At 39.5% G+C, this 26,674-nt stretch overlaps 1 protein-coding gene across 2 annotated transcripts; it reads left to right on the top strand.

Annotated features, from left to right (window-relative positions):
• Positions 1 to 1,527: 1,527 nt before the first annotated feature.
• Positions 1,528 to 13,319, top strand: SPTSSB (serine palmitoyltransferase small subunit B). 2 transcript variants are annotated; one of them, XM_063442607.1, is made up of 3 exons: positions 1,528 to 1,615; positions 6,701 to 6,773; positions 12,303 to 13,319. In XM_063442607.1, exon 3 carries the CDS (start codon positions 12,318 to 12,320, stop codon positions 12,558 to 12,560), a length of 243 nt encoding a protein of 80 aa, XP_063298677.1. In that variant the 5' UTR covers positions 1,528 to 1,615; positions 6,701 to 6,773; positions 12,303 to 12,317; the 3' UTR covers positions 12,561 to 13,319. The 2 variants fall into 2 exon arrangements, with proteins under 2 accessions (XP_063298677.1, XP_063298678.1); XM_063442608.1 differs by lacking the exon at positions 1,528 to 1,615 and adding an exon at positions 2,247 to 2,470.
• Positions 13,320 to 26,674: the final 13,355 nt, after the last annotated feature.

The raw sequence follows: 26,674 nt of genomic DNA, 5'->3' as shown, positions 1-26,674 counted from the left end.
ATCCTAGGTGCCAAAGAGGATCTAACAGACCAGTCTTGTATTTATGGAGAATGTTAGACATCAAAAAATGCATTTAGATTGTAGTCCGTGTCAAATGATTGGACTTTTTACTGTATCTGCAAATTTGTTTTTAGTCCTTCAGCCATCAGATTGCAAAGATGAAATTATTTATATATTATCGTGATTCGATGCATAATGGTGTTCCTTTGTAATATCTTTAAAACAATATCCACCTTAAAAAAAGTCAATAAGGCAGATACAGACAAAACAACACAGTGTTACCAATCTAATATCATAACAGTAAACTATCTTTATGGGTACAGCAGTATCTGTCACATGTTTACGGTCTGTTAAAGTAGATCATTTCTGCTTTCAATCGATTTGCATGATGCTATGAGTAACATGCAAACAAAGTTAAAATGACTTTCATTCACATCACCCTTAACCACCTCTTTCGAACACTGGGCAGAGTACCCACCAGGTATCCCTCCAGCGGTATTAGAATTCTGATGATATTTCCACAGTGGTCAGGTCATTCCTATCATGTGACCGATGATCTTGTGGCTGTGCCCACCAACTGCCTGAAGACTGAAGAAAGAAGTAGAATAATTGCTTGTTAGCAGAAGATAGTATACTTTTATTGGTGTTCAGAAATGGGTCACAGAGTCTCACTTGATTCTGTTTTGTTCTGACAGGCACCTGGTTAAATGTCAAGTAAAATAGTTTATCTGACAGTATATTGCTTGTCTTAGGTTGTCTGTATTTCTGGCATATATGGGGTTAATTGTCATATAGGGTGAACAATCTCTGGCAGTGGAGAGGTTAAGTGTCTGTTTGAATGTGAACGGTCTCTTGTTTGTCTCTCTTTCAAAGAATGGGTTAAATACCTCTGCAGTCTAACTCAAAATAGGAAATCCCAGCAGTATATTAGAATACACATCATCAGCGTTCTATTACAAGGTATAGATTAGTGATACAGTGTGCAGCTGGCTATTGTGATTGTGTGAGGTGTGCATCAAAGAGCATGGACAATTGTAGATTAGTGTAACAAGATATAACATACATGATCTATCCATTTCTCATACTACAGAACACATTCACTGCAGTATTCCCTGCCTAGAACAGAGCAAGCTGTTAACATAGCCCTGCATTGCTGCTTACAGCAACTATCTGCAGTAGGATTTTACTGCAGTACCCACCAGAAAAAAATGCTTAGCTCTGCTGTTTCAAGAAAGCTCTCACAGGATCTCCCTCTGTATGATAAAACAGAATATCAAATACACTGCTTTATATATAGATAGATAGATAGATAGATTAAATAGACACACACGTACTGATTGACAGTATGGGACACAGGATTTTATCATTCTAGTCTACACCTAAAGAAATAGATGAGAAATATTTAGCTGGATATTTGATTTGTGATAACTCTCGCTTCCTTCTGTCAATCATTAATGGCTAGAAGTAGGTTTTCTATATGGGAGGGTTTTTTGGTTTTTTATTCTTTAACAAATAGGGAGGGGCAGACACACCTGAGAATGGAAAGTTCACTTCACACACCTTCTGCAGCAAGTGTTATTCATCTTTAGGACCAGCTTGCTTGGGCAATTCATAGGTGAGTGCTTTAAACTTAGATGATTATCTGTGACTATCCAGTTTTTAATTTCAAATGCCATTACATGTGTCATTTATTGTAAGTGGTTTAACTAATAGAATTCATCAGTCATGTTTCAGATAGATAGATATATCTATCTGTAAGATGGTACTTTACAATATTGCACGAATTGCACTATTAAGGCATTTAAATAGTTTAACTCTTGGAATCAGGTTTAACAAGGTAAACCCCTTGTTATTGTGATAGTCCAGACATGTTTTGAGGAATCCATTGGTTTAATCATTTGAGGAGTATTGAGTTGTATCCAGAGTTTAATACTAGAATCATTGTCTGCGTTTTCTGGGTCAGATCGTTTTATTGGGTTTATTATATACAATTTTAAGGCTAGAATATAGTTTCACCTTTCCACACATTCATTTTTCCTGATGCCTTAACCTAAATCTTATGCAATTGGGATTTACAGATCCACTGTGTTGGTTTTCATGTTGATGGGCCGCACATGAAAAGTGATAGCATATGATTTCTACAAAACTTTAGGTTAAGGGTTTGTCACTAATTGCTTCTTACTTTTAAATTCTACATACTTAAAGGGACACTCTAGACACCCAGATCACTTCTGCCCATTGGAGCTATGCATGAGGACCTCCAGCGTCGCCGAAATCCCCATAGGAAAGCATTGAATAATGCTTCCTATGGGGAGGTCTAATGTGGCCATTGCCGCGCATGCACATTAGGTCTCTGATGACGGCGGGGGAGGAGCATGGGCAGAGCCTGACCCTGTGCCGAGGGAGCCTGACCCGTGTGCTGAGCCTGACCCAGCGCCATGGGTGAAGCCTGACCCGGCGCTGGATTCAGGTAGGTCACTGAGGGGGTTTTAACCCCTTCAGCAACATAGTGTCTATTTATCTGGCAACTTTATATGCAATGCATGAAATTTAAATGCGTCTGCATAGTTGAAGGATCCATGGGCTGCAATGTGTTGATAGAAATTTGGGAGACATTAATGCACTCATCCCAGTTAAAATTAACATATAGTTGTCTCTTGATGATCTTTTCTTTGTAAAATAATGGAATAAGCATTATAAACAACGAAATATGTTGACCAAATGTAATATGTAAATTTACATAGAAGCTGTTGTCTATATGGTAGTTTTAGTTTATTTATTATTCTGCATCTTGTTGACAAATGACGAACCAGAAAGTCAGGTGTTTTTTTTGTTTTTTGTTTTTTTCTGCTTTGTGTACCCTGGGTTTATTCACCATCTTATGATAAAGATTTAGCAAACATTTAACCCCTTAAGTCCGGAGGGCGTACTATTACGTCCTTTTAAAAGCGTCTCTAAACGCCGCCGGACGTAATAGTACGCCCTCCGTTTTTTAGTAACTTACCCGGTCGCTGGCGGTCCCACGCCGGCGATCGCGGTTCGGGGGACTCCCAGGGAGCCCCCCGCGGCACGTCCGCCCTCCAGGAGCCCTCCCGGCCATGTGAGAGTGAGGTCCTTGCGAGGACCTCACAATCACATGGCCGGTATAGCTGCCTGCTGCATTGCCAGCAGGGGGACCAACTGTAATGACAGTTGGTCCCCCTGCTGGCTGAAAATCAAATAAAAATGTTTTAAAACAGTGTTAAAATAAATAAATTATATACTTAGATCATATATATATATTATATATATATGATCTAAGTATATATATACACATATACACACATACACATACACCGTCTAGGTGTATTTTAATATTAATATATATATAATTATATATATATATTAATATCAAATTACACGTAGACTGATACTGATTAAATATATATATAATTATTGTTATATATATATTTATAAATAATATAAAAAAAATTAATATGTAAATACGTAAAAAAATTAAATAAAAAAAATAATTAAAAATAAAATATAAAAAAATATATAGATGTGTTTTATTTCGTTCTAACTGTATTCTGATATTAACATATATATATTTATATCAAAATACACTTATAACGAAATAATATATATATCTATATACATAAATATATACGTATATATCACTATATATATACCTATATATAAATAAAAATATTAAAAAAAATATATATATATATATACGTATATATACACATATGTATATATATACATATATTAATTCTACACATATATTTATGTAATAATTTTACATAATTAGGTATCCTAATTAATTACAATTAGCGGGACCTGCCTGACCACCCATGCCGAAAGTATAGGGAATTTAATTTGCTAGCACTATATTTAACCCTATAACTTTCCAAGACACCATAAAACCTGTACATGGGGGGTACTGTTTTACTCGGGAGACTTCGCTGAACACAAATATTAGTGTTTCAAAACAGTAAAATGTATTACAACCATGATATCGCCAGTAAAAGTGAAGTTTTTTGCATTTTTCACGCACAAACAGCACTTACAGGGACGATATTATTGCTGAAATACTTTTTACTGTTTTGAAACACAAATATTTGTGTTCAGCGAAGTCTCCTGAGTACAACAGTACCCCTCATGTACAGGTTTTATGGTGTTTTCAAAAATTACAGCGTCAAATATAAGGCTTGTGTTTAATTTTTTTCACATTAAAATTCGCCAGATTGCTTACGTTGCCTTTATGACCCTATGGTAGCCCAAGAATGAAAATTACCCCTATGATGGCATACCATTTGCAATAGTAGACAACCAAAGGTATTGCAAATGGGGTATGTCCAGTATTTTTTAGTAGCCACTTAGTCACAAACACTGGCCAAAATTGGCGTTTTTTGCATTTTTCACACACAAACAAATACAAACGCTAACTTTGGCCAGTGTTTGTGACCAAATGGCTACTAAAAAAGACTGGACATCGCTTATTTGCAATACCTTGGGTCGTCTACTATTGCAAATGGTATGCCATTATGGGTGTAAATTTATTTCCTGGGCTACTATACAGTCTCAAAGGCAACGTAACCAATCTGGCGAATTTCAATTTCAAATGTAACACGCTATATTTGACCCTGTAACTTCCCAAAACACCATAAAACCTGTACATAGGGGGTACTGTTTTACACGTGAGACTTTGCTGAATACAAATATGTGTATTTTATTGCAGTAAAAGCAAACAGTATTATGACATTGACAGTTAAAATGTCATGAAGAACGAAAAAAATAAAAAAAAATCTTATTTTCTCCCATTTTTTTCATATTAAATTATGTTTCATAGCTAAATATTTGATATTAAATGAAAGCCCTGTTTCCCCTGAATAAAATGATATATAATAAGGGGGGGTGCATTTAATATGAAAGAGGTGAATTACGGTTGGACAGACATATAGCGCAAATGCCAGGTTTTGTTTACGTTTTGTTTCGTTCACAACTTGTACATTTGGCTGCGGTGTTAAGGGGTTAAAAGAGAGCATGACCTGTTTCTCTTTTTTTTTTTTTTTTTTTTTTTTTTTTTTATTATTCAAAGTTTTTATTGTCATTTAGTAATCACAAGAAGATAACAGCACTCATATGACAATGTAAAATGCTTGACAAGTCGAAAAAGTATACAAATCGAAACTTATTTTGAGAGTGTACAATAAATGCATGTCAGTTCGTGCAACCAACATCTTCAATTAAGAGCCACAAGCGCTTCTGTTGTATTACCTATGTGATTACATTGCTTGGTGGAAATTGGCTGCAGTAAGCAATGTCCGTGGTAAAGTCAGGTTTTTAATTCAAAGTATTTTTTTTTTTTTTAATTTAAATAAGTTTGCATTCAGTTGGTTATTTCCGTAAAGATAATTAATGGGTGGAAGCTGAAAAAAAACCCATGCACATCCTTTTCATTGAATGGAGACCCTCACAATAATGTTTTATAGAAAGGAAAAAAAAACAAACAGGGCTTTATTAAAGCCAGCAGAGTCCTTAAGTATACATTTTTATTATTATTATTATTATTATTATTATTATTATTGTGATCCTTCAATCAAATCATTAAGCCACCGCACTATTCTAAAGTTATGTTTTCTAAAGTTATGTTTTCATACATAAAATACACCTATAGGTAATGTTTGCTTCGTTGTAAATAATTTGACAGTCAGTTACCGGTGTTCTTTAATGGCCCATGTACTAGTAATAGAACATTCACAGAATTACTGACTAAAGAACGTGAATTGAAAATTTAAGGTCCAAATAGCTGGACTGGGAAAATTCTTTAAGTCCGCTATGTTTTCAGTTCAGCAACTCGGGGCTTGAATATGAAATTCACTTTGAATTCTTTCTTTTAGTAAATAAACTGGTTTCAATTTATTATACATCCCTTACCATTTCTGATCTTTCAGTAAGGCTTAGGTAGCTTTGCTAATCAGATCATTCACTAAAACCAGGAATCAACAACAGAGCTGCAAATTATAGGTCAATGTAGACTTATTGGGAGAATTTTTTTTTTAAATCAAAGTAATTTATCCAGCTCTGCTATTTTTCCCTAAAATCTTACATTTATTCTGAGTATTTCTAACACACGCTACATTAAACTAGAAGAGTTTATGAATTTCTCATTTGTACCCTATTTGGGATACCTGATAAAACATAGACTGTGGGAGGTTTAGCAGGACTGGTTTACTACCTAATAATCACATATTGTATGTGTCATCTGATCTGTTAGTGGTGTTGGCAATTATCTATTGTTTTGTACAGGTCCATTTGATGTAATCTGTAATTTCTAGAATCGTTACTATTTGGTCTTTTCTTCCCTGAGGGCGTCTGGTGAAATCAAATGATGACCCATTAAAAAAATAAATTAGACTGTTGGCTTAATGTGTTTGATGCATGCAACATGTTTTTTTCAAGCTGTAAGCATTACCTATAGTAACCATCTCTACGGTGAACACTGTACACACACATGTTTATATATTTATTTGTTACCTAGTTGTTTGGCATGTGGTCCTTATGACATTGCAACATAGGCTCTTACAAGGTAATGGCTTTACAGTAAAACAGAACTAAATGTTTTAGAATCCTGAAACATTGCCTTTTGTTCTAAGTATTAACCCTATCAACTTGAATTATTTCAATGTTTTTATTACTTTTCACCCCCCCTCAGGTTCTGACTATTAGATCTGTGCAAAGTTTGGGACATTTCTGAGAAGCCGCATCACATACAGTGTCATACAAAGGTAAGACATTTCTGCTACACTTCTATTCTGATAAACGCAGGATAATACACACGAACACCAAGTTTTAGCTAACTACATCGAAAATTGTTAAATAAGTTAAATAAGATTTACAAATAGTCTTAGCCTTGAGTTTTCCGTTTGACTTTAGCTCACTAAAATTCTGTGTTTACTGAATAACCTTGTTTGGTGGCTGTCTCCCTTGCTGCCCTGTTGTGTGTTTGTACCCCACCTCCGCCAGACTGTAAGCTCGTTTGAGCAGGGCCCTCATCTACCTATCATTCCTGTGTCACTGTGTAATTGTCTCATTTATTGTAGATCTCCCCCCCACCCATCCAGACCCTCATAATATTGTAAGGCACTGCGGAATTAGTTATTATTATTGACATTTATATAGCGCCAACAGATTCTGTAGCGCTTTACAATATTAGTTGGTGCTATAACAATAATAATAATAATAACCCTAATAGTGGTGGGATAACATTTTCTAAATAGGGTTGACTGCAAAGTTGATGTGTACTTACACACTCATTAGGGGCTTATTCACAAAACTGCCATGTGCATTCCTATGCTGGGAAACATGGAGAAATGACAAGGGAATCACACTTTCTACATCAAAATAATTGAACTGTAAAATTTTACTAACATGCCTATTTTGGTCTAAAAGTGAATAAACCACATTAGCATTTTAAATCATCTATACTTATGTTAACCAAATCATCTTGTTTGAACTCCTTTGCAGCCCTGTTGTTGGATAAATAAGGTATTGTGGTTTATTTAATGTTTTCACTATTGTGTGACACTGCGTGCTCTCTCACTAATCTGAGATGTATAATACATTACATGCAATGCCTACTCCAATGACCTAAATTAACTAACCTAAACATAAAACCAGCTACCGTACATTACTTTTGTATTGACCCTTTCGGATTCAATGCTGGTTTGGAGCTGTCTTGATAAAAGATGCTTCTAAACCTCATTCTGAAAGGGTTAAATTACCCAGTGGTAATAGAGATAAATTGTGATGTGATTACCTCAATGTTTTGACAAGTTAACTTTATTACTTAATGTGTTTTAGCTTTGTATCTATAATTTTAAAGAAAAGCAGGGACATTTCAGATTTTTAGTAGTTTGATTTCTAAAGCGTGTAATGTTACATTTAAATCTGTTAAATGTAAACATGTAATACAAGCCCGTTAAACCTCCTAAACTGCATTCCATTCTATAGGACTGAACCGCCCGTCACTGGATTAAGGATCGAAAGTAGTAGTTCCATTTAGCAAACTGTACTACTTTTCACAAACTGCTATAGAATTTATAACTCATGTGACTTTTCACAATATATATATATATATATATATATATATATATATATATATAAACATTTTCACTCGCCAATGGCTAGTAGAAATTTGGAGAAATTTTGGTTCTCATATTACAACTGAAATGTCGCTCTGTCAGTTTAGTGGATTAAAAGTTCATTACATCACACTGCGCATCTGTAACTGCTCTCTTACTTGGGCTTGCTTTGTTTTTGTTTTTGCTTTTTGTTTTGTTTGAGGTGTATATGCTTATGGAGGGAGGAGGTCCGGATGTCTACAGATTAAACCTGTAAAACAAGAATTTGTCTTGAAAATGCTAACTAATGGAATACGTTTTATTTTTTTTTTTGTTTCAAATTAAATTCCTTCTAGAAAGTGGTTATTATTGGACAGCATTGATATATGTAACCGACCTGTGGTATGTAGCATTCATATGCTGCTGTAAATGTTGAAATAATATGTATGTGAAAAAAACATGGTGGATCTGGAAATTCAATTGTTTATGGGTTGCAAAGGTACAATTCAAAGAACACTATTTTTGGGTGCTGTCGCACCACCCCAACTTTGTTCCCACTGTCCTGCTTTTCGGGACACCAGAGAATTGTCCTCGGAAAGTATTGCAGGAAATGTTTATGATATACCTTCCTTTGTTTGTGTGGTTTTTTTTTTGTTTTGTTTTTTCTTCTTCTTGCACCTATATAGTTCAAGACTTAATTCTATAGATTTTTTTTTTTATTATTAATGCTCCACTTTACTTTGATAATGGAACATTATTTATGTAAATTAGTTATTAATCCTGTAGAACCTGAATCCCCAAAATATCAATAGCAATTTACAAAAATAAAAATTCTGATAATCCGTGATTATAACTAAATAGACATTGGATAAGGAAAAGTTGTCAACCCAGAATTTCTTGCTTTTTAAATGAACATTCAGGGTCATTTCAGGTCTGTTAGCTCCCTAATTCTTAGTAAAAACACACACATGAATATAGGTGACCTAATAAAAGATGATTTTTAAGCAAGTTGAAGCAACTAAAGGGGCTGAGACATCATTTAGCATTTTTAAGGCTATTTAATAATTAATGTATTTTATCTCACAATTAACTTAATAATTAGAAAAAAACAATTAGCAAGAGAGGTGAGAACGGACAACAGCTCAATTAGCCTTTCCTTCAATGGAGCCCCGCTCAGATTTCAAGCTGGTTTTAGCTCAACTGTCATTACAGAGAGAAGATATCTGAAGCATATCAGACTGGTCCTACACGTATGGGCAGTCCAGATCACAAATGCCAGCAAGCTCCCTCTTGACGAGAGATACGGCAAGTTGGCAACCCCAGACGATCGTTTAAATCTTGTAAGGTATCATCAGCATCAGTGAGGTATAGCCAATATCCTTCTAGGCACCGTGAGCAAGGGGTCCAGTGGATTGCCCTTTAAACTTAAGGAGAGAAAAACAATTAGCAAGAGAGGTGAGAACGGACAACAGCTCAATTAGCCTGCCCTTCGGTGGGTCCCCGCTCAGATCTCAAGCTGGTTTTAGCTTAACTACGTGCAGAGGGAACTTACTGGAATTTCGGATCTGGACTGCCTGTACGGGTGGGACCAGTCTGATGTGCTTCAGATATCTTCTCTCTGTAATGGCACAAGTTGAGCTAAAACCACCTTGAGATCTTAGTGGGGACCCACCGAAGGGCAGGCTTATTGAGATGTTGTCTGTTTTCACCTCTCTTGCTACTTTTTGTTTTTCTCTCCTTAAGTTTAACCCCTTAAGGACACATGACGTGTGTGACACGTCATGATTCCCTTTTATTCCAGAAGTTTGGTCCTTAAGGGGTTAAAGGGCAATCCAGACGTGGACCTCTTGCTCACGGTGCCTAGAGAGATATTAGCTATACCTCACTGATGATACCTTACAAGTTTGAAATGATCATCTGGGGTTTCTGTATCTCTCGTGCAAAGGGAACTTGCTGGCATTTTGGATCTGGACCGCCCGTATGGGTGGAACCAGCCTAATATGCTTCAGATATGTTCTCTCTGTAATGGCACAAATTGAGCTAAAACCAGCTTGAGATTTGAGCGGGGAGCCACCGAAGGGCAGGCTAAGTGAGCTGTTGTTCATTCTCACCTTGCTACTTGGTTTATCTCTCCCTAACTTAATAATTATATACTTCCATGGATATGTCTGCTCTTGATAGTATGCACGATGGGGAATCTCAAACAGCTACAACCAGGCTCTTGAATTCAAATGGACCAAAAATCATCTCACATCGCTGTGGCACAACTTTTATCTTTCCCTTCAGTGATCTGTATAATCAGTAACTCTGAAGAGTGAATATTATTTGTTCAGAACACACGGACTGAGACCGGAGACTGAATTATATAGAAAGCAGTTCAATAAGGTCACTGATCTTTCCTGAGCAAAAAGTTCTTGCTTGTAACTCTTGTGGGCTAAGCCATCAGACCATCTACTAAGTAGCTAGTGAGTACCATGCCTCATGGGTCCAGGCAGAAAGATTGAATAACCATCTCAGAATTATTTTGCACAAGAAAGAAAAACATTATTGAATGTAATGTTGGAGAGAACTCTAAATGTAAAGTGCTAGAAAGAACAACGTAATGTTAAAAAGATAAATCAAATTAGACATTTTGGACTAAGAACTCCAGAAGAAGAAACTTCTTCTGTTTCCCTCATGGAGTGGGGTAGTACCATAAAGTGTATATTTATGCTTTATTTACTAAAACTAGAGGCAAGATTATAACTGGTTAGATTTTTATGTTGTTTGTATTTTATTTTTAAAGATAGTGGTGTATATTTCATATTTTAATAGACTTGTGCAAAAAATGGTTTGAAGCAATTTGTCCAAACAAAATACTTGTTAATTGATACAGTAGACTCCACAGGTAAAACAATTTGTTGCCGATTAGTTTGACGGTTGCTAGGAATATTATGCAGTCAATTTGCTTAAAGGACCACTATAGTCACCCAGACCACTTCAGCTCAATGAAGTGGTCTGGGTGCCAGGTCCCCCAGGTGTTAACCCTTCAGATGTAAACATAGCACTTTCAGAAAAACTGCTATGTTTACATTGCAGGGTTAATCCAGCCTCTAGTGGCTGTCTTCCTGACAGCCGCTAGAGGCGCTTCTGCAATGCTCAATGCAAAAATCGCATTGAGCATGCAGAGCGTCCATAGGAAAGCATTGAGAAATGCTTTCCTATGGGCATTTTTAATGCGCGCACGTGGCTTTGGCCGCAGATGCGCATTCGGCTCCACTCGGGAGCTGATGTCGGAGGGGGGAGGAGAGGTCACCAGCGAGGTAACTTTTTTTTCTCTTTGGTTTTTACTATATGTATTTTGGCTGATGTGTACTATAGTCATTGCTGCCGCACAGGAATAATGGGAGTTTGAGCGCAGGACTTGTTTCTTTGTATTCACTTTTGTATCACACAGCTAGGTTGCAATGCTGCTGCCCATCCCATGTGTTCCCTATTAAGGATTAATAAGCATGTAGGGATGTATATAAAAAATACCCCTTTCTCATTAGAGATATTTTTGCCAGAAGCTCAAGGAAGCAAGACGAATGGTTAGAGTTAGGACCCACCTAAGAGGTCTGCCTTGACGTGGCAGGTGGGCATACCCTTTCATGGCCATTGGAGGTAACTAAAAACCTCCATTTGTTTAAAAATACATAGGGATGTGGAAAGAGCGCAGGTAACTTTTTTTTTCTTTGGTTTTTACTTCCCAATGTAGCTCAATGAGAAGTCTTTGCAAGGGAGGTGCTCTGGGCAATTGCTGCCTCTTGAGTTTAGCTTCACTGAGCTAACCAAACCAGGAAGTAACATGACCTGCTGTCTGCTTAAAAGCCAGGGGGTGTAACAAGATTTAGTTCTAAAAATGGTGGGTTCTGTGTTCTTGTTTCACTCTTGCATTGCTTGTTTTATCTTCCCATATGTTCTGTATAGGATTTTTTTTTTATCACATTGACGAAATGTATTAATAATAAACTCTGTTTAACCCAAAAGAACACAAAAAATATACTTTGGGCTTAAATTTTATTTATTCTCACACCTTTGCTCAATGTTGAAATATTAAGTATCTCTTGAATCAATTCAACCTTCTAAAACAGATATCAGTAAAGTATAAAATTACAAAATGTTATTTTAAAATATAAAAAAAAAGTGATTTTTTTTTTTGATTTTTTTTTTTAGACACATAAACCAGAGATGGATGTAAAGCACATAAAGGATTATCTCTCTTGGCTGTATTATCAGTACCTTCTGATAACTTGTAGTTATGTTTTGGAACCCTGGGAGCAATCCATATTCAACACTGTTTTACTGACTGCAATCGCCATGATGATCTACAGCTCGTATGTCTTCATTCCTATCCACGTTCGATTGGCTATGGAATTTTTATCTGGGATTTTTGGTGGTCAACATGAAAGTACTGTTGCACTTATGAGCTGATCCTGGCATTCAACATTCAATTCTTTCCATTGAGTTGATGGTCCCTCTGTTTCCTAAATGAAGTGAATGTATAGTGACTAAAAGAACATTTTCACTTTTTTATTTTATTTTGGGGGGGAAGAAATGGGGGGGGTGAAGAGGTAATCATTTTGCGTTTTTAATTTGTTTTGAGAAAATGCGTGTGTGGGCAAGGATGGAGAGTGGGTGGTATAGTGTGCAATACTTACACCTACCTGTACCCAAAAGCATCTACCATATATACCTGAGATAATGTATGTATATCTCTGTTCATATACTTTAACAATTATGGTCAGTTGATTGGCAACCTTTGCTACAGCTGTCTACATGGAAGAAAAAAAGTAGACTGGAGATAGAGGGTGTTTTTCATTTCTTTTGCTTACAATCTCTATAAGTATGCGGGGAATTATATAAGAATGTAATACGACATACTGCATATTAATTATATAAAGTGACACTCCATCAGAGACCTACAGTTAAGACTACAAGGTGATTTATTCTTAATGCTGTATGACCCTTTTCATCGATATGTATAGTTGCATATAATTCCATGACACTATTTTACTCATGGAAGCTGACTTTTAATGTGTTTGCCATCTATAGACAAGTTACAATTCTTTACTTCCATTCTTTATGATTATATTTGCACACATAGACTACGGTAGTAAGAATATGAAAATTGTCTTTAAATTAGAAACTCTGACTTCTCACCGGTCATGTTACCTTTTGTTTTTTTGTTTTGTTTTTCTGCAAATTGAGTTATGTTGTTTGTCTTTGTTAATATTTTAGAAATGTACTGAAATGTAGTCTAAGATTTTTTTTGTGTGTTTCTTCACATCATCTTAATGCTGCAATGCACTTAACATGGGGAATGACGGAGCCAATTACCACTAAGGTAAAAACGTTTCTCTTTTTCATGGAATTCCTTTGATATGTTTACACTTTTTTTTTTTTTTATTTAATTTTTTAATTTCTCCCATGTCTGCCCAACCTTCCCCATTACAGTGCAATGTCTTAAAAGAGTTGTCCCAAACAATATGATACTAGGAAATGTAAGTCAAAAAACTAAAAGAAAAAAAAAAACAGTGTTAATCAAACCTATGCTTACAGCAATAAATTATAAGACACCTTAACAATAGACTTGCTTGACCACTGGGGATTCAGAAACATTAATGATTTTAGACTAGCACAAAGCCTTAACTATTAGGTGTGTACTTAAAAAGTTCATGTAATCTGTATATGTACTGTTAACTTATAAAAAAAAAATTGTTATGCTATTTCTAAGATTTTATGAATAAAATATTATTTACCAGATATTTATGTACATTCTAAAGATTTATTTGCTTAATGGTTAGTCATGTGGTTTGGTTAATTCAATTTTATGTAATTACTCTGACCCAGTTTGATCAAAAATTATATTCTCAAGGCTTTAGCCTTATAAACAAACACAATTACAGATGGAATTTGCAAACAAAAACACATTGAATACTTATTTTTTTTTTGTGTGGCTGCCACTGCCAGATTTAATACTAATTAAACAAAAGCACAAATGTGTTTGTTAGGCTTTTAACGACACATAAATTTATTGTTCTTTAACTATTCATCAAATACATTCTTTATAAAGAAAACAAGCATAATATACAAACAGTTTCAGCACAGACACACAATAACTGCACATGCAGACTTTCAAGGCGACTTGAAATTACAAGTTAAAAAAAATATGGGTACCGGTATTTAGTCGTGCCAAATGGACATGCCATAAGTTACATAAATGTATCTTTGAACAAGTAAATACAGGGTAATTCACTGAATTCAAACTGGACCATGGATTGGTGGGAATCTCAGCATTTCATAAATTGGCCTTAAAGCCTATTATTTTCAGGCTGGCATGAAGTATCCTGCCATTCTGTTCTAAGCAGGGTTAAGATCCTACTTGCACTGGCCCGCATATCCATCGATACTTGAGGCTCCCCTCTCAACTGATGCCATGTTTAGTGGCCCAAGGCTTCCCAAAGTGATCTATTTAAGTTTCCATGGTTGAATAATCTTGCTCACCCGTGGTGATTATCTAGAAGCAAAGAGAGACCACCAGGATCTGAAAAGTCCCTGACAGGTACTCCCTGTCTATAGTGATCAGGTATGACTGCTGCCCATCACCAAGCACTATTGGTCAGCTGTCTGTCTGATGTCTACATGCTCTCCTCTTATTTCTCCGGCTCATCATACTCATAATTAAGCAGCTCTTGGGACAGATGTAAAGCGCTATGTCTGCAGTGGTGGGGGGAACAGAATTATCATCGCCCGATTCGTAATCGCCATCATGACCTGTCATTGAGGATACTATTCTGTAAAGAGCCTTTGTGGGCTCTGACAGTGCCCACAAGTATGCTTTGCTAAATCCCCCCTTATGTGCTTTCTTGGGGGGATACAAGAAGGTATAACACTGGAAGTAGCTATGGTAGAAGGCGCTGCAGTGCCAGTGGAATGGCATCAGAACTTATTGTGGAGCAAGTGGTCTTCGTGGCATATTTTTCTGCTTCTGTAGACTTTGACTCACAGGATGTAGCCAATAAAGAACATGCTAGCCCACTATCCTGAGGCTGAATAATACTAATAGTGGTGGCATCGGTCTCCGCATTCCTCATAGCTGAGAGAGAAATATTATAGGTATATTCCAGACCCCTTAGCCAATTCAACTTGCTGAAGTGCTGTGTGAAGAGTGTGTCTTCTTTTTTTATTTTACAAAAGACTTCTCATTGAACTGTGCAAGGACAGACATGGAAATTCTGGAAATTCTGGACAGGTTAAGAATAGGAGGGCTTGCAAAAGCTTCTGACAATATCTGCTGCTTTTACATGCTATTTTTAGATAAACGCCCAATAGAAAATGCATAATTAAATGCACACATGTCTTTATTTGGATATATCTACTAAGCAGTGGTATATATTGTTTATATATTTGGGTAGTGGAGTGTCCGTTTAAGACTCTGAGATGCACCAACACTACTGCTGATGGTAGATTGGGGAAGACTCAACCCCTACCCCCCCTCAATCACCTCTTGGCATTAGTACATGACGGATGATGGTAGGTCTGTTTTTATTGTTAAAAAATATAGGCATATGAACATGTATTGTGTATAGTAACAGATAGGGCCGGCCTTAGGCCTTTAGGCCCCCTGTGCGAAAAATCTTCATCTTCATTAATAATTATTTAAAAACAAATATTCATTCCTCCTTTCCTGGAATACCTAGTTACCTAGTTGGGAGAGGGGCATGCTGATCTGTATCTGGTCTGCACCTTCACTAGGTACAGACCATGAGTAACTGTCTCACAAGCTCAGGGACTTGCAGTGTCCTGTGGTAACCTGCAGCACTGCTCTGATTATCCAGAGCTAGGAAGACAGCTACTTATGGTCTGCAGCCAACAGTAGTGCTGGCCAGAAGTGCCAGACTGCCTCCTCTACATTACCGAAGAGCAGACTAAGTATGTCGCATAATACTGTGAGTGGTTTTGCTTTGGAGCTCTGGATTATACTTATTTACCTTCACCTCTTTGGAATAAAAATTTGTACTAATGCGCTGCTTCTCCATTTATCACAGAGCTCCACAACACTAAAATTCCCAGTAACTTGGAGCTCTGTGACAAGATCACATACTACACAGCAATACAACTCTTAGTAATGTAAGTGTATCACTGAGCTTCCTAACTATAAAACACAGAGTAATGTGCTTTTTTTATAACAGAGCTCCACTGTTATACATCTCACTATAATTTGATGTAATGTTTGTGTTGTCTGTGTATGTGATAGGTGTGATGACTGGGTTGTGATATGTATGCTATGTGTTGGCTGTGTGTGATATTTTTAATGGGTGTATTAACAGTGTGTGATATGCGTGTATTGGTTGTATCTGATATTTGTGCTGGGTTTATTGGCTGTGTGTGATGGGTATTTAATCCAGATAAAAATATGCATTAAGGCCTATGTGTGAATGCAGGTGTATATTTTTGCCAGGGGTCAAGTCCTGGGTAAAAAAGTGCAGGAACTCACCCAAGATCCACTCCCAGTCTCCCCCCCCCCCCCCCAAAAAAAAATTATACGCTTGTATGCAGGGGCTGAGTAAGGGCACGGGGCTGAGGAGGGGGACAGGAGCTGAGTAAGAGGGACAGGAGCTAAGGAGGGGGGGTGGGAGGGGCATGGGCTGAGGTAAGGGATAGGGGCTGAGGAAAGGGATAGGGGCTGAGGAAAGGGACAGGGGCTGAGGAAAGGGACAGGAACTGAGGAAAGGGACTAAGGAGGGGGGGACAGTGCCTTAAATAGGGGGACAGGGACTGAGGAGGGGGGACATGGCCTTAAATAGGGGGACAGGGACTGAGGAGGGGGGACAGGGCCTTAAATAGGGGGACAGGGACTGAGGAGGGGGACAGGGACTGAGTAAGGGAACAGGGCATGAGGAGGGGGACAGGGACTGGGGAAAGGGACAGGGACCGAGGAGGGAGACAGGGACTGAGGAGGGAGACAGGGACTGAGGAGAGAGACAGGGACTGAAGAGGGGGACAGGGACTGAAGAGGGGGACAGGGACTGAAGAGGGGGACAGGGACTGAGGAGGGGGACAGGGACTGAGGAGGGGGACAGTGACTGAGGAGGGGGACAGTGACTGAGGAGGGGGACAGGGACTGAGGAGGGGACAGGGCTTGAGGAGGGGGACAGGGACTGGGGAAAGGGACTAAGGAGGGGGGACAGGGCCTTAAATAGGGGGACAGGGACTGAGGAGGGGGGCAGGAACTGAGGAGGGGGGACATGGCCTTAAATAGGGGGACAGGGACTGAGGAGGGGGGCAGGAACTGAGGAGAGGGGACAGGGCCTTAAATAGGGGGACAGGGACTGAGGAGGGGGACAGGGACTGAGGAGGGGGACAGGGACTGAGGAGGGGGACAGGGCCTTAAATAGGGGGACAGGGACTAAGGAGGGGGCAGGGACAGGCCTGAGGAAAGGGGACAGGGCCTTAAATAGGGGGACAGGGACTCAGGAAAGGGACAGGCCTGAGGAGGGGGACAGGGATTGAGGAGGGGGACAGGGACTGAGTAAGGGGATAGGGCTTGAGGAGGGGGACAGGGACTGGGGAAAGGGACTAAGGAGGGGGGACAGGGCCTTAAATAGGGGGACAGGGACTGAGGAGGGGGACAGGGACTGAGGAAAGGGATAAAAAAAAAACTAAAGTGCCTTCCCCCCTCCCTGAGGCTTACCTTGGGTCAGAAGGGGTGGGACAGGATCTGGAACCTGCAGCCTGCAGTCAGTGGAGTAAGCCGGCCTCTCCTGATGATGTCAGGAGGAGGGGGCGTGCCTTCCTCTGCTCCCCAGGGTACAGTGAGAAGAGCAGAGAAAGTCACGCCCCCTCCTACTGACATCATCAGGAGAGGCCGGACGACTCCACTGACTGCAGGGAGAGAGGTGAGTTTAAAAATCCGAGTCCCCCAGTCAGAGGCAGGGGATTCGGATTTGTCCTCCCCTCCCCCCTACTGTAGCAGCCGCTTGTGCCAGGCCTGGGTCCTGCAGGACTAGTAATGGGAACGGCGTTCCTGCTGTGGAAAAAGTGCAGGAACGCCGTTCCCACGCGTTCCTGCAGGACTCGAGCCCTGATTTTTGCAGAGTTATGTGCACACAGTCCCACAGTCAGATGCACACAATTATACATATACACTGTCAAATCCACCACAAGCACACAGTCGCAGGCAAATAGTCACGTACACAGCATCAGGCAGAAACACAAAGGTACAGGCAGTCACACACATACACAGTTGCAGGCAGATAAACACACTCACACACAATTACAGGCAGTCACACACACACAGGTACAGACAGACAGTAACATACATACAGTCTTACAGACACACACACAGACAGCCACACACACACACATAGGCAGGCAGTCACACACAGACAGCCACACACATACACACACAGACAGCCACACACACAGACACACAGGCAGTCACACAAACACACACAGGCAGTCACGCAGTTACCTCTGTTCATTATGGAGGAGTGGAGGCAGTGCAGCTCCTGGAGACTGGTTGTTGGGGAAGCAGGGACTCCTTCCAGCTTCCCCTGCAGCAGTTACCTGGCACTTTTAGCCATGATGGTTGTCACGGGCCCGGCGGCCCGGGCCCCACGTGGAACGGCAAAACTGCCGCAGGTGTATCTGCACCAGGGCCCATCTAGCATTTAGGGCTACCCGATTAGCCCTATATCTTCAGGGGCCCGGTCAGTGCTGCGGCCGTGTAATAGCGCAACCTTTAAAAAAAATTGCAGTTGCACCACAAGTGCTGCTGGGAGGAAGTAACGGCCGGTCACTTTCTCCCAGCTTACTCAGCGCAGGGGGAGAGACAGCCGAGGAGAGGAGAGATGAGGCATCCGTTACCATCATCCCCAGCCACCCTCCTGCAACTAAAAGGTAAGGAAGAGGAGGGTGGCTGATAAATGAGGTGTGTGTGTATATGTATGTGTCTGCATGTATGTATGTCTGTTTCTCAGTATGTATGTCTGTCTGTGTGTGTGTATGTCAGTATGTATGTATGTATCTATCTGTATGTATGTCAGTATGCATGTATGTCTGTGTGTGTGTGTGTGTGTATATGTCAGTATGTATCTCTGTATGTATGTGTGTATGTGTATATCTGTATGTGTGTGTGTCAGTATGTGTGTATGTGTATGTATGTTAGTATGCATGAATGTCTGTGTATGTGTATGTCAGTATGTCTGTATGTATCTGTGTATGTATATATCTATCTGTGTATGTATATATCTGTATGTGTGTGTGTGTGTGTGTATATGTCTGTATGCCATTATGTATGTATGTATGTATGTATGTCAGTATGTTTTTATGTATGTATGTATGTATGTATGTATGTCAGTTTGTATGTATGTCTGTATGTCTGTATGTATGTATGTGTGTGTGTCAGTATGTGAGTATGTATGTACGTCAGTGTGTGTGTCTGTATGTCAGTATGTGTGTGTGTGTGTATCTGTGTCTCCTTATGCATGTGTATGTGTCTGTATATGTGTGTGTGTGTGTGTGTCTGTTTCAGTATGTGTGTGTCAGTATGCCTGTATATGTGTGTGTGTGTCTGTTTCAGTATTTGTGTATCTTTCTGTGTGTGTGTCTGTGTCCTTTTGTGTCTGTGTGTGTGTGTATTCCTGTGGGCGGGGCTTGGAGGCGGGCACCTGGGGGCCCAGACCTTGAGCTGTGTTAGGGGCCCCACAATTTCTGATGACCCTGCTTTTAGCTCCACCACTGCCGTCAGTTTAGCTCCGCCCATCACATGGTAAGGTGCACCCCCGCTGAAATATTGGGTTTTTTTTTTTTTATAATCTCGGCCGGCCATGTGTGAGCTGTGTCGGCAGCATGGCGCTCCCTGCTCCCATGGCGCCCTGTGCGGCCGCACAGCTCGCACACCCCTAAGGCCGGCCCTGGTAACAGATGCAGAATTTCCTCCAGTGCACCTATCTGATTGCACCAAGGTTTCATTAGCATTAGATATAGTTGCAGGCACAATGGGGCCCTTCCCAGGGACGGTGCAAGGATTCTTGCCACTCCGTCATGAATGCAATTACATACCCTCAGAGGTTTATTTACTAAACTCTGATTTGCACTGAAGAGACATTTAGGGAAAGAGACGCAGTGAGTAGACATTAAAGGGAAACTATAGTGCCAGGAAAATAAACTTGTTTTCCTGGCACTATAGCTTCCCTTTCCGTCAAGTGCATTCCCCCTCCCTCATGGTGCAGAGGAGTTAAAAATCCCTTCTGCCACTTACCTGTGTCCAGCGCTGACTCGGGTCTGGCTTTATTTTTCAATGTCTGCCCTCGCTGTATGCTTTCCTATGGGGTTTTATGATGCTGGACGTCCCCATGAATAGCCAGTAGAGTTGGAGTTAGCCTTGAACGGTAATTATTGCAGTTTCTTAAGAACTGCAATAATTACCTTTGCAGGGTAAGGACCCTGGGACAGCGCATACAGATCACTTCAATGAGCTGAAGTTGTATGGGTGCCTATAGTGTCCCTTTAAGTGAAAGCAGATGCACGGTGAGACAGAACAGAAACAGCCTGGGGAGACGTTTAGGGAAAAGATAGAGAGACTGTTGAGATATTTAGGAAACAGAGACTGTGAAACATTTTAGGAGAGAGACATAGTGAGCACACATTTAGGGAAAAAAAGAGAAACCCTCTCACTAACACACAACTCACTGGCATACACAGTGTCACTGACAAACTCTCACCGACATACACATTGTCAGTTACATTCTCTTACTAACACACACACAGTGTAACTTGCACACTCTTACTAACACACACACACACACACACACACACAGAGTCACTTACACATTCTCAATAACACAGTGTCACTTGCACACTCTCACTAACACACACACTGTCACTTACACACTCTCACTAACACACACACACTGTCACTTGCACACTCTCACTAACACACACACCCAGAGTCACTTACACATTCTTATTAACACAGTGTCACTTGAACACACTCACTAACACACACACACACACACACACACACACACAGTGTCATTTACACACTCTAACTAACACATACTCTCACTGAGATATACAGTGTCACTTGCACACTCTCACTAACACACACACTATCACTCAAACACAATCTCACACCACTTTACATAAAGTCACACTTAATTTACATACACACACCAATTTACAACCATTCATCCAGTTATGCCATACCTGTATGCTGTGAAGAGGAGAACGGGATCAGCCTGCAGGAAGTTACTCTTCTTTCTGCAGGGGGAGATGGAGAGCCGTGCACTCTGAGCACAGGCTGCGTCCTGCTCCCTTCACCGTGCTTCCGATATTCACAGGCAGGGGGCAGCTGGTATACCAGGTCATATCCTGGCTTTTGCTGCCTGCAGATAGCAGAGTGCTCTGCTCGGGTGCTGGGGTTACAGTAAATCCCGCTCCCTGATCAGGTAATCGGCTGCGGAGGGAGCCCAGCAGAGGAAATAGCTGCGCTAGCAACTCGCCCAGTACACCAGCCAAGATAGCAGCAGGGCAGCTCACCAGTAAATGTCCAGATGGGCACCACCAGAGGCCAGCGCCCCAGGCGAATGCCTTATTTGCCTAATGGTAGCGCCGGCCCTGGCCCTTCCTAGATAAACTGTCTACAGTTGGTACTTCCCCCTGTAAAATATAAGTAGACTTCTCTGCAGGGACAGTCTTATGGAGCCGGGGCCCAGGAACATATATTAAATATGTACAGCAGATATGCAGGAGAGAGATGGTTTTGTGCATGTGTATCAAATTGTGTGGATCTGTGAATGTGTGTCTGTTTGAGTATGTATCTGTGCATGTGTTTCAGTGTGTGAATCTGTGCATGCGTGTGTGTGTATGAGAACCCAAACTCAGTGCACAGTCTGCTGTACGCATGCATGCCTGGAGAGGGCAATATTTCCAGGGTGCACCCATCTGTGGCAAATGTGGCTTCTCTTTAAGCTGAGATTAAAGATCTGGAAAATGAAATTGCAACACTGAGGCAGATTGACAACTGAGAAGGGTTTCTGCTCACTGAGCAGAGTTTAGTTTAGTGTGGGAAGCTAGTGGAGTGGGCAGAATGAGTCAGTTAGGGAAAAGGCAGGTAGGTGGGTGACAGTTAGTCGTGGTAACCGAGGGCAAGGAAAGAAGACGGGTGTAGCCAGTCCTGATTTTGTACATACTAGCAGATATGCCTACTTGAATAAAGATGTTGGAAGTATCAGCTCAGGGGTGGCTGTGCTGGAGGAAGCTGTTCCTTCTAACAGTCAAGGGAACAGCTCCTCTAGTATGGAATGTATCCAAAATTGAGGAAAGGCTAGGCAGGTTGTGGTGGTAGGGAATTATATTATTAAGAGAGCAGACAGGGTAGTTTCGTGGGTGCCTGTGTTTGGCATGTTGCTGACAGAGTGGATAGATTATCAGTAAGGGTTGGGAAAGAAATAAAAAGTGGTACTGATTCGTGTGATCAAAATATAATTTTGACTCTTTATAAATTAATGGTAAGACGCCACCTTGTAAATGGAGTGCAATTTTGGGCAGCGGTTTTAACCCCTTTAGGACACATGACGTGTGTGACATGTCATGATTCCCTTTTATTCCAGAAGTTTGGTCCTTAAGGGGTTAAAGAAGGGCTGTGATGTCTGATGGAGTATTATGATATATCCAGATCTCCTTAACCCCTTAAGGACCAAACTTCTGGAATAAAAGGGAATCATGACATGTCACACACGTCTTAAATGAAATTATTTTACAATAATACATGGTTCAACATTATGTATACTATTTAATATATCTATATAATAAATATATGCACAAAATAGAGATTTATATGTAAGTGCAACGCCAAGTTAATATTATTTTCACATGATGCCTAAATTTTAAAATTAATGTCTGAAAGATTTTCATACACTAATTTCAGGTGTGCCTTTTTGTCTGATTTAGTTACTGATTAACTGATGACGGTATGTTAGTCGTTTACTATTGTGACTTAGCCATCTTTACTACAAGAGAGAGAACCTTTTGTTAGCTTATTACGGGTGTAGTTGGCCACTCATGACCTGTAAAGTCAGGTAATATTTATTTAAGATGTGGTTCACACAGTGGCATTTATGTTTACTTTGATTTTACCAGTGTGGTTATGCAGTTTAGCAATCTCTATGAATGAAACATGTTTTTCACACCCCAGTGTAGTAACTTTTAAAAAAATGTTTATATTCACAATAAATGTTTTACTTAAATATTTTTACATATCTGTTAAGCATGGTTTTATTCTAAGTTTTTATTTGTGGATTTTAGAGGGCCATCTGAAATTCTGGAATTCCTGAGCCATCAGGCACCTAATGCATTGGAGAGAGTGACTTCACACTTTGTCACTAGCGTTGCAGAGTGACCACTCAATGGTACTAAAGGTTTTGATCCATACTCGGGCATTAACTCCTTAGCAAAGTCTCCATTTTCTCCATCTCTAATGTCATGGATCTCCTTTTCTACTTAATTCCTGTGCCCTTCTATTTGTATTTATTGTAAAGTTGCACTTGCCTTAAAGGAAAATGCCAGGCACCATAACAACTTTGTCACAATCATGGTCCAAGGAGGTCTCTGGCATCATCTTATCTGCCGAGGTTAAACAGTTAACAAACCGTTTAGCCCAAAGTCTGCAAGCCGGTGATCAATCGCTCTGTACTTGCACTTAATGTCTGAGGCTTCAATCACGAAGCCTTTGGACAGGGTGCTTCTGATAGACTGAGACCATCAGCAGTAGGTCCACATTGAGAAAAGTAATTGAAAAAGATACATACTGACTAAAAAGTGAATGAAAATAGTATAGTTCTTACTGTAAAAAAACATTTCCTGTGCCTTTGAATAAATCTCCTTTCTTCCAGCCTAAATGCATGACCTCATGTCCTACGTATAGCTCTGTTCATGAATAGATTTCCAGATAATGGTTTGTACTGGCCCCAAATATTTTTGTATAATGTTATCATATCCCCGCTAAGGCGCCGTTTTTCCAAACTAAAGAGATTTACATTTTTTAACCTTTCTTCGTAACTAACATGCTCCATTCCTTTTATCAATTTTGTAGCCTGTCTCTGCACTCTTTCTAGTACCATGCTATCCTTCTTTAGAACAGGTGCCCAAAATTGCACAGCATATTCCAGGTGTGGTCTTACCAGCGATTTATAAAGAGGCAAAATTATATTTTCATCCCTCGAATTTATGCCCCTCTTTATACATGACACAACCTTACTGGCCTTAGCAACTGCAGATTGACAGTGCATATTGCTGCCTAATTTGTGGTCTATAACAATTCCCAAATCCTTCTCATGTGTGGTTATCGCTAATTCACTGTCATTTAGGCTGTAAGGTGCTTGTGCATTCTTGACCCAGAAGTGCATAACTTTGCATTTTTTCTACATTGAATTTCATCAGCCATTTTAGTGCCCAGCCCCCCAATCTATCTAAATCCACCTGCAGCAAAGCAATATCCTGCTCACATTTTATTACTTTACAAAGTTTTGTGTCATCTGCAAACACTAAAACATGGTTTTCAATGCCTATTGCAAGGTCATTTATAAAATGTTAAATAGAAGCGGTCCCAAAACAGAACCCTGAGGGACACCACTTACCACTTTTGTCCAGCTTGAAAATTTACCATTAATGACAACTCATTGTACTCTATCTTTAAGCCAATGTTCTACCCAAGAACAAGAATATTCATATAGACCAATTTATTTTAGTTTGAAGACTAACCTATTGTAAGGAACCATATCAAATGCCTTGGCAAAATCCAAGTAGATCACATCCATTGCAACACCCTGATCTATAATATTACTTACTTCTTGTAGAATGCAATCATGTTAGTTTGCCATGACCTATGTTTCATAAAACCATGCTGATTATTGCTAATAGCAACGTTCTTCACAATGAATTCCTGAATATTATCCCTTAATAGCCGTTCAAATATTTTCCCAGTCACAGAAGTTAAGCTAACAGGTCTATAATTTCCAGGCAATAATTTTTAACCCTTTTTAAATATAGGAACGACATCTGCCTTCCTCCAATCCTCCGGTACAATACCTGAAACAAAAGAATCTTGAAAGATTAACTATTTCCCCACTTAAGTACTCATGAGTGAATACCATCAGGCCCCGGAGCTTTATTTACATTAATTTTCTTTACCTGCTGTAGCACCTTGTCTTGAGTCATCCAATCACAAGTTATCTGCAAGTTTTTTGCAGTAATCATTTGCATGTCTCTTGCCATGGGATCCTCATTAATATATACTGAAGAAAAATAGTTATTTAAAATGTCTGCCTTTTCCTGGTATTCATTAACTAACAGACCCATCTCTGTTTCCAGTGTACCTACACTTTCATTTTTAAGGAGCTGTAAGGAGCTAAACCATTTTGAGTGGGTGAGCTGCAGTGGTTATTGTGCTTGACTGGAGTGTTCCTTTAATTCAATGACTACTGAATTGTAGTGAGCTATCTACCAAATTAAAATCTAGCCCAACAAGTCAAAATAGAAATACTGTACTATCCAAGTTATAGAATTTGTAAACATATCAGTTCACTACAATCCACTGTTTACTAAATAAAACATTCAGTACTCTTCTGTGTTGTTCCATGAAAACCCATTCACTTATTCATTGGCCTGAAAAACGTCGGTGCTGTTTTCAATCTCCATCTTTTCATTACGTAAAGCCAAGCACTGAACCTCACAGCTATAATACAGGGAATCTTATCTAACAATAGCATCTTACTGAAACATAGGCTGGGTTCTCTTTATCCTGCAATACATCACTGAGAATTTAATTTAGGCTATCAGCCTTGAAGAACATTTTATATATATATATATATATATATAAAAAAAATTAATGACTGTTAAAAATAGTATCCGGTGTTAATTTTTTATGAACTGATGTCTAATTTAGTTGTAATTGCTGCAACATTAGAGTTGTGTTAATGGTTCATTCAGGCCCATTGTCGGACTCAAATTAACCATAACAAAAGCTTATAGCTCCGTGTGAAAGATTTTGCAATGCAGAGCCTTAAAACATTTATTTAATCTAATTCTATTTTGTGCACATACACAATGTTATGTTTAACGCAGATTCAAATTAAATCACAGAATGTATTTTCCTTAATGATTCACCTAATCTTCCAGACTAGCAAGGTGTATGTTTGATAGAATGTAAAAAGGTAATTTAAATAAAATCCAGTTGCATATTACTTCAAATATATACTACATTTTTCAGTGTTCTAAGACTCTTACAGGTTTATTCACTAACGACGGGATTTTGTCTAAATTGTAAGCCCTCCCCCACCCCCCTTCCACAAATTTAAAGTAATTTCCCATACAATGCCCATGGGTGGGGGCACAGGTGGAACATAGTCAGCCCTATAATTGAACAGGCCCCATACCCATCATGGACCTTTTCTAGTGGGTATTGTAGATTGTGGCGAAACCAACCTCGCCACTGGGCCCTGGAGAAGCCTGTTTGCTAGCCTCCTACCTGCTGACTATGG

Source organism: Pelobates fuscus, chromosome 2 (assembly GCF_036172605.1).
Source record: "Pelobates fuscus isolate aPelFus1 chromosome 2, aPelFus1.pri, whole genome shotgun sequence".
Lineage (NCBI taxonomy): Eukaryota > Metazoa > Chordata > Amphibia > Anura > Pelobatidae > Pelobates > Pelobates fuscus.
This window is presented reverse-complemented; position numbering and strand designations above follow the sequence as displayed.